We start from the raw sequence: 9,809 nt of genomic DNA, 5'->3' as shown, positions 1-9,809 counted from the left end.
AAAAAAAAGAAAAAAGAAAAAAGAGAAAAAAGGCAATTTGCAATCCCAAGTTGCACCTCTGTCATGAGCCAGCATTAGCTGAAACACTGCTGTCTGTCTGTGGAAGGACAAAAATCGCCCTCAGCAGAGGAAGAAGCACAAGGGCATGGCATCTGCGTATGCCTGGAAGCATAGGAAGGAGAACAGTGCTTCGTTTATAATAGGGGGTGCCACTGTTCATCTGTAGAGAACCTGTTTGATACATTTGCAGCATGGCTAAATCAGCAAACAGGAGTCTGAAGTAGAAAGAACATAAGGCAGATTCCCAGAGAGCATTATCTCTGATTAAGAAGCGTGTAACTGAGACCAGACAGCGAGGTAAAAAGGACAATACAAGCTTTTCTCAAAGACCAGCTCCTTTATTAATGATTAAAAGGGGTCATGTCCCTTGATGCCCACTAACATCATATGTCTTCCCTCATTCAAACAGCTTCATGTCCTTGATGATAACAAGTGCCCTTTACTCCAGCCTTGTCCTGTGGCATGCCACAGCTGCTACACTACACTACTAGAGTAGTATACACTACTAGAGTACAATCCAGCTCTGGTCAGTAGGGAAGGGAAGGATAGAGGAGCTTATCATTAACTTAATCCCACACTCAGATGCTAGAAGCAAAATGTACGTTGTCATGCTTTGGGGAGAGCAGGACTCTTCAGGAGTGATTTTTTCACATATAAGCTAGAGCAGTTTGAATCACAGCTTGCAGAATGACCCTGCTTTTGCTCACCCCTTTTATTACCATGGCCTTGCAAAAAAGACAGGGCAGCAATTTCTGGTAGCTCTTGGAGCTTCACAGCTGATGAATGCCTCTGAGTGCACCTGCATAACGAGAGGCACATTGTGGAGCAACTCTGCGAAGAGCACATAATTCATCTGTGAAGGTGTCCCAGAGCTGGCAGTCAGTGCACAGTGCAGAAAAAGCTCAGATCGCCGTGAACCAACCGTGCTGCATGCTCTCTCCCCCCCATAAGGCTTGAGGGGGTACTGCGAAATTACAAATATCACTGAGAACAAGCAACAGCACATGCAACTGGAATGCAAGATAAAACGGGGAATCTGATTTTCAGTAGCGTGCATACCTTGTCTTATTTTAAAACAGTAAGTGGAGTGCTACAACCAAAATAGACAAAGCAGCTGGTGAGTGCATATCTTGCAATGAATTAGTGTCCTTTGAACAAAACTTCATTAATTTTTATCATTAATATTTACTGACTCTTGTGATATAAGCCTAAAACACTCTTGGAAAGCAACACTCGGGTATCAATGCTGCATATCATCTCACCTAAGAGCCAAACGTTGTCTAAAAGAAATATGGCAGAAAGATGAAGCAGAATTGCATTTTCACTCTGCACAATGGCTTTCATTATCTCAGAACTCTTTAACTAAAGTTATCCCTGCTCTGTATCCTGAACAGTCTGATTTCACAGAGACGAATGACTGCAATGAGATAACATAAAACAGCTGAAGAGGAACAATGCCATCTTCCAATCCAAACCCAACCAACCAACAAAAAATAACAAAACAAATCCCAAGACATTCACACTAACTAAAGGCTTCTCAGGGAAAGAAAAACTGAACATAAGCTCCTTCCTCCTATACTTAGATGGGAAACTATGGATTCAACCAACCAGCAAACTAAGCTGTTAGGAAAGAAGTAGGATAGATGTACACTCTGTTTGCACTAGAAATAAATGCAGAGAGAGAATAACAGAATACAAAGTGAATTACTGCAAAGGATGTCATGGAGAATTCAAGAAAACAATTCCCACATTCCCATTTAATTTATGTTCCTTCCTGCAAATCTCAACATTATCTTAGCAACGTGAAACGTGGTTAGAAATAAAGGTGTAGTAGCAGGAAATTGACTTTTGCAATGTCCAACAAAATGACTTTTTTCATTAATATTCTTGTAGAGAGAGTGCACAGGCCCATAGGTAACATGCTGCCATTCTGCAGAAATACATTAAGAGGCAGTGACTGAATCAGTTGCGGAAGGCACAACTTACAGAAAGGGAGCACCAGAGGCAGTTAGGTCTATAACTGGAGACTCAATACACATTTACTCTGCATATTCCTGTAAACAAGCTGCTTGCAGGTAACATTAATTAAACGAGGAGTAGTAATGTTTTGAAGGGGAGAAAGACTAGGGCATAGTCAATACAGAAATGCTAACGCAGTGCTCTGGGTTGAGTACAACAAACTGCACTGTAAAGAGTGGAGAACAGAACTTAGCTACAGTCTAAAACTTCTAAATCCTAAGCGTTGCTGTGATTCTGTCTAAATACATAACTGAGACCGTATTGTGCTTTGTGCACTGACTGAAATGGGAGTGCTGTGTGTATTCAAAGAGTGCATACCCACCCATTATTTCTTATGTTCATAAAAACAAAACCCACGACAAACAGATTCTGAAAACCTGAAGGATGAATACAAAAGCATTTGAAAAAATCAACGGGCATCTACAAGCACACAGTCATTATTATTGTGCAACTGTCCTATGATTAAGAATCTTAAATGCATGCTCCCACTGCTGTGTGCAAATAAGAGAGCAATTTATCAACTTGCCTGGTTAACTTTGGATATTTACCTTGTAAAAGAGACAGGCCAGAACAAGGGACAAACATTTTAATATAGTAAAGCAAAATATACTTCATTTAGCCCACTAATTACTTCTTGATTTAGGAGGTGCCTCTTCTATCAAAGAAGAGGCAGTTGCTATTTTGTATTCTTCCTCTAGAGTAGAGCCTTAAAACTACTCCTTCACTGCGGTTTGCATAAGTTTCCTTCCTCTTGCTCTTAAAAAAAAAAAAAAAGGCAACTATGGCAGTGCAAGACTTCTTTGCATCTGAAGAAGCAGAAAACACTTGTCTTTGAAAAAGAAAACAACAAACCCACAAACCTGTTGAAAAACAAACAACAAACCCACAAACCCCCAGAGCACAACCACTACACATGAACAGTGTAAACTCTACTAACACTATAAAGAACTGAGCGCCAGTGGCTCATGAGCTTTCTCTAGACAAAACACCAACCTTTTCTTGATATAGTCTGTGGAGCCAATTAGAACACTCCTGCTCATCTTCTGGGATTTCTTCTAATGGAATCCGCCTGCCAATAGTAAACAAGAGAAATTGAAGAATATTAAATAGTTCTACTGTGACAAATAGCACATACACTGCAGAGGCAGATCATTCACCTGACAAGAGACTCACTATACTTGTCCCACCACTCTTTCATTTATTAAATAATTTGTGGTAACAGCTCCCTGATCAGAAAAGTATAGTTTTGCTTCTAGAGCTACCTTCAATTCTCATATGTATCTGAAACTCATATATTGATTTCTGAAATAGTAATGCATTCTATCTAAGCTCATCTTCTAGCCAAAGGTTTGCAATTTTCTGTTTCTAAAGAAAGGTACTGAATGAGTTGATTTCCTACCTCACTTAAGGAGCTAAAGGCTGTGTTTAACAAGCTAGGCACCAGAGAGAACACACTGTTCTCCTCATAACAGATCTAATATTTTTCAGGTAACTTTTCTGATTCATTAAAATTTTTTTTAATGTGCATGCAGCTTTAGATAATTTCTACCAAAATGGTATCTTTCACAGGAGAATCTCACTTAGAAAAAAATAATTCAACAAATTATGTGAACTTTGGTCAACAATTCTGTGACAGAAAAAAAATCCCTTTGTCATCTTCACTTGCCAATAATAATTTTTAATAGATTTTATATTTTTCAGTATTATATATACTTTAATTCATCTCACTTGAGAACAACATAGAATTAACTTCTTTTAGCAAAAGAGAGAATACCTCCTATAATCATTACACAGCTTGTCCTAGGCAGGGAGGCAGAGGCAGTCAAATTTACCAACAGCTACAACAGATATGAGAACAGTCCTGAGCTTGGCTTCCACCTAGAAGCAAACCACTGTGCCAGAAGGGAAGTGTGCAGATGAGGTTTCTTGACTCCTGCCTCCGGTGCAGGCCTCAATTAAAAAAAGAAATAATAAAATCCTGCAGAGCTCCAAAAGGTTCCTCATGTCCTTACAGTTGCAGAACTTTACACAAAACCCTGCGCAATCCATATGAGTTCTTCCATCTGGTAGAGATTTGCTACACCCATTACCTGCTTGAAAATATCTCCTTATTTGTGCAAGTATACGTTCTTCTATGCTAAAAAAAAAGAAGAATTAAAATGTAGATTACTTGCCTTACATATAAATCTGCATGGTATTTTTTTCCATTTAGAACACCCAGCAATGTTGGATTCTCATTATTTCTAAAATTGAGGGTAGAATCATAGACTGCTGAAACTACAAGAAGAAAAACAGGTTATGTGACCAGAGAAGTAACAGAATGGAAAAATCAGTCATCCACTCTCAGACAAAGAGAATACTTACGCACAAAGTCATCAGCACAATAGTTTGAGCTACCACAAAAGTAAAGTTAATGATGGAATATTCAACACGCAAGTTATCAGAAGCCAAATATCCATTAAATCTTTCAGGAATTGTACCAGTAGAATGGATGAGTTTGGTCTCCACGCTTGTCTCCTTCCCCCAGCAGACATCAAACACTCAGTGTAGGGAACATAATGACAGTTTATATATCACAGGGTATCCTAGAAGCCCTGTGGTTGGAAAACTATCAGCTTTCTCAACTCTCTCTGGATTAGACACTCCTCTCCCCATCCTCCTACAGGAAACAGGGCAAATAACCAGGCAGATAAACACACAAACAATGAACAATATATACAGTTTGTCTAAGAATAGGTAAAGTTCTCCTGAGATAAATCCTGCAGCCAGAGGGCTTGATACAACTCAAAACAATCTCCCTTTCACATCCATTCATGGATAACAATGGCATTTGCTAAAGGGCACAGGCAGGGACAGATTAACAGAACATGACCTGTGAGAGCTGGACTATTGCTAAGGCTGCAGCTATGATGAGTATAATATCTGAGTTCCAAAGAACTGAACTGCAATGTAGCTTGTAGCCTGAAGAGAACACTTCCTGCATTTCAGGACTGCACAGAAACAGTAAAAGCACTTGGCAAGCGAGGCTCTTTCTTAGCTGAACTAAGACAGTGCCAAAAAATAGTTTCTACAGAGAAAGAGTTTACTGTTTTAACTCTGAAAAAGTGTTTCAAAAGTAAGAGATTCTTTGAACGTAGGAGACAAAAACTTTTGACAAATTCATGGTACCAACACGCCTAAGGCAAGGGAATCAGTTAGAACTGGATGATTTTTAAAGTCCCTTCCCACTCAAAATCATTCTATGATTCTAAAATATCCCTAAATATCCCAAATTATTTTTTTGATAAGTCAGAAAACAACTACATCACTTTAGGAATTCCAAGATCAATTGCATCAATAAAAACCAAACTGACTAACATGCGTTCTGTTTAATATCTTCTTCTCTAGAGTTTTGCAGTAAGGAACACTATGATGGACTTTTGTTGTGAAAGGTGTTGACCCTTCCTAAGGAAGCGTTCTGTTGCATAAAATAGATTTGGGTTTATTTTTGAAATTTATTTATGTGAGACAGTTACGGCTTAGTCATAACATTTAGTCCAGCAGAAATTCCCCCACAGAGCAGAATTCATAGCCTGGCACAGAATCCAATTTAGTGCTGCAAGGAAATCCTGGAAATAGGGACTTAAACTTTGTCAGTGCATGAAGACTGCATCCCTCAATCTATTTTTTGTCCTACAGTTGGGTTTTTGGCCTAAGCTCAAAACTACAAATTGTAAGCCAAAATCTGCTTCAAGTGCACTACTTTCAATGTATAATAAAAATAGGAAATTATTTTGAAAAGAAAAAAAAAAGTAATCTACCTCCACTTTAAAGCTCTGAAGTGCAGAAGATTCTACTAATCCACTCTAATTTACTAATCCAGTGTAACTGAAAGAATACAAAACTTTAATCTGGTTTGTACAAGGTAGACTCATTAGCCTAGAATAATCTCAAACTACTGAAGAAAGACAATAAAATGAAAACAATAAAGGAAAGTATGATGCATGCAGCACTTCTCCTTTTTGTCTTTTAGAAGACACTTACATTTGTATTTTGATACAATTTGAGTTCTTGTTCATCACATTAGAAAAGGATTCTCCTGTACTGAAAAAAAAACCTGCAGAGTTGGGCAGGATCATCTTTATGTGCTGGTAGGTCACAAATTTTCCTTCACTCCACCAAAGCAAAACAAAATAAAGCAAAGCCAAACCAAACCACACCAAAATCTCCTTTTCCAGTATGTAACTTGCCTGTATTTTGATATTCTTTCCAGTTCTTTTTCATATCACACAGAAATCTTTTGCTGGCAAAGCAGTATCAAATCCAACGTAACAACAACATATGCAGGAGTAAATAGACCTCTGTTATATCTGGATATAAAGTAACTGAAGAGCTAAGCTTTTCCATTATGGAGTGCAGGAAAAGACGTATTGTGGAGGTGTCAAAGAAAAAGACTGCACAGGATTAAAATTTGCCAGAAAGCGTTTGCCAAAGCGGCATATTGGTATACTGTATGGCATACTGAAATTGTTTCCCACTAAACAAGCATTTTGCACGTATTATTCCATATGTATTTTTATATATATAAACACATATACAATCATACACACATTTTTGTATATAGTAGAGCTGGAAATCTCACGACTTTCACATCTAAAAGTTTAAGAAATTTCATGTTTAAATCAAGTAAAAAAATCCCTTTCACAGCACCTTCAAAATATTCCAACTGTCTTAGTCTCAGACCAGTTCCTCAGAAGCTTTGCTTTAACTATGAAATGATATTTTTCTCAAAGAAATTATCTTAAAACATTTTTTTCATTTAAAAGGAAAGATAATTCATTATTGTGGAGCCTTCTGAGAGAACATTTTTCCCATTTCAATTGTTATTTTCTGACATGAAATAAAGACATAACTCTCATTTTTGTTTTCTAATCTAAATCTATTTTGGTTCTCTTTACAGAATTTTGACAAAGAACTATATAATTATGGAATTAGGATTAATAATGACTTGAGGTTTAAGAAATCTTTGAATTGTGTATTTAGAGTAATTTTTTTTTTTAAACTTTTCATACTACTTTTTTTTTTTTTGGCCTCTTGAATTTCACACATTATTTTGTGGGCATTGAGAACTATGGCTGAATGAATGTCCAACAAATCAACCTGCCTGCAACATAACCTCATTCTAGCAAATAACGATCTGAAGTGAAGATTACAGAGCAGAGTGGGGAAAAGAAGGTGGAATTCACTGTACATTTTGGCACAATCCAATAACGTTTAATAGCTCTGGTTACCTTACTTAAAATAATCTACCTGCTCAAACTTGCTAGCTTGCTCAGATCTAAACACTGAAGAATTCCAGGACTGAAGAGCTGCTCATGGAAATTCGTCAGCATGGCCGTATTGAACTCCATGAGAACATCACTGTGGAATTTGTTCTCGTGCACTCCCTCTAGGACAGCAGTTTCCAGCATGCACAGTTGTAAGAAGTTGATAACTTGGAATTATCTGCAGTCCATCTTGAGGTACATTTATGAGGTAGCCTTAACTAAACAAGATCAGCTGAAACGAACTACTTGATATATAGATAGGCAACACAAATAACCATTAAATACATATTTTATAGTATTTATGACATTTATCTTTACTGTGAGTAATGGATAGGTACTTTAGAAACAGATCTATGTTTTCACTTGCTTGCAGCTGAGCTGTACAGGCAGCAAATTCTACATTATAATCTAATAACGATTTATTAGGACAGCACACAACCTCTAGAAATGACATGTCTGGTGACTCTGCTACTTGTGAGCTGGTAGACACAATCACTCATAAAAATATCAGAACAAGTTTGAAAATATTGGAAGCAAGCCTTATTTAAGGACATCCAAACTTGTGAAAGTCACTTAAGGGAAGTGAATTCCATTATTTCCATGAAGGAAAGAGACTAAATAATCCTGATTATTTCATGTGGAATATTTTAGGAGAGATTATTTCACTAAATGACCATTAGAATAAGACTTTCTGAATGACATTTGCAGCCATTACAGTAGTATCAAACTCTTGAAGTTATAGTATTCTACAGAGGCACCATTGGCAAAGATACTCTTCCTGTTATAAAAAAGGTCACTGTGATTTCTTAGAGATGGAAAACAAACCTCTACACCAGAGGTTCTGACAATACAAATGCATTCACTCGAACAGGTGTATAAAGTTATCTCTTTAATTTTTAGTGGGAGGAGGGGGAATAAATTAATTAGGAGATAAGTTTCTTTGTTATCTGTGTGAAAGATATTTTTGCCAAACTATATATCTGCTTATATTGACAGATGTGGTGTCTACTGGTGCAGAGACAATTTCTCATACATACACATGAAATACCAATAATACACAATAAACCCCATCTGAGACTAAATTTTTCAAAACATGACTTTGCTAGACTGATTTCATCTTCACCTGTTTCCGACAGACAACAAACTACTGCAGAAAGTAGCATCAGAAGTTGAAACAAAGTTCTGGAAGGCATCAACCTGTGATCGCTGCTTTTGTGTCTGAATTATATTTCTATAACCACAGCAACCACCTTCCACTCATCCTACAGTATTTCAGACTCAAGAGAGCTGGAATCTTACAATTTTCAGAAAGAAGAGCTAAGAAAAAAGGAAAATGAAAAGCTGACCTTGGTCATAGCCAGCTTTGAACAGGCATTTAGTCTTCCTTCACTGCTATGACAAGCTGCAGTTAACTCCCTTAGCAAGATACCCCAGCTAGGCCCACCACCCCTTCTGGAAGAGCAGAAAGTGCTCTAGCCTAAGTGGCAGATCCCAAAATGGGCTTTTTCACACAGAAGCATCATTACAGTGGCCACAACAATGCTCTTTGGAACAAGTAATCTGATTGCAATATGAGGAATACAGTCAATTACTGTGCCACATTATGAAGTGGAGGGTAACATTGAGACTAAGGAACAGTGAACAAGTTAACAAGTGAAGAAGTTAAATATTACTAGTTAATGTAAATATTCAAAAAATGTCCAAATTATTACAACATAAATCCTCTGCATATGTTGACACCTACAGCAACACTTTTTCCTTATAACATGGGTACTCCCCACCACTTATAACATGGTTTGTGTCCCGTGCGTGGAAACATTCAAGGTCAGGCTCTGAGCAACCTGATCTAGCTGCAGGTGTCCTTGTTTATTGCAAGGGAGACACGGCCTAGATGGCCTTTAAAATGATGGTCAAATGTACCCCTGTCTCTGTAAGAGAGAAACAAATAGTAATCCAGATCTAATTACCTCTCTCTTACTCCAAAAAGTGACAGTGCAAGTAAGGCAACATACCCACAAGAACTGCAACACTTATCAGGGATCATCAAGTTTTTCTCTCTGTTTGTTGGCTGGGTTTAAGTTACATAGTTTCAACAGCAACTATCTATGAACCCTCACAAAGGAAATCTTAACTCCTCAGTCTTACCCTGATAAATCCAGCAAGGATTGAGGCAGTAACATACTGTTCCCTAAATAAGTATTCTAGGGAATCTAAGTCTTTGTTGTCCTGAAAGTATATTGAATATTTAGGATTCTAGAAGTGCTACCGTGGCTTATCTCATGAATATCTCAAACTTCCTATAAATGGCACTTGAGTTCCCTGAAATTATTTCCTTTTGGAATATTTTCCCATAAATCAGCTGCTTGTCCACAGCCACACTATGTTTTCTTTTCTTCATACTGAATAGCGACAACAACAACAAAA

General features: G+C 37.5%; 1 protein-coding gene across 2 annotated transcripts in view; it reads right to left on the bottom strand.

Moving 5' to 3' along the window:
• The window catches only part of AGPAT4 (1-acylglycerol-3-phosphate O-acyltransferase 4), a 69,804-nt gene that overhangs the window by 12,089 nt on the left and 47,906 nt on the right, over positions 1-9,809 (bottom strand). For both annotated transcript variants that reach the window (XM_003204076.4, XM_019612875.2), the window contains 2 exons: positions 4,254-4,356; positions 3,073-3,148 (listed from right to left, as the gene is read on the bottom strand). In XM_003204076.4, the coding sequence (XP_003204124.1) occupies positions 3,073-3,148; positions 4,254-4,356 (179 nt within the window). The remainder of the gene's footprint in view (positions 1-3,072; positions 3,149-4,253; positions 4,357-9,809) is intronic.

This window comes from Meleagris gallopavo, chromosome 2, assembly GCF_000146605.3.
Source record: "Meleagris gallopavo isolate NT-WF06-2002-E0010 breed Aviagen turkey brand Nicholas breeding stock chromosome 2, Turkey_5.1, whole genome shotgun sequence".
Lineage (NCBI taxonomy): Eukaryota > Metazoa > Chordata > Aves > Galliformes > Phasianidae > Meleagris > Meleagris gallopavo.
Note: the sequence above shows the minus strand (reverse complement) of the source record. Positions and strands in the feature narration are given on the sequence as shown.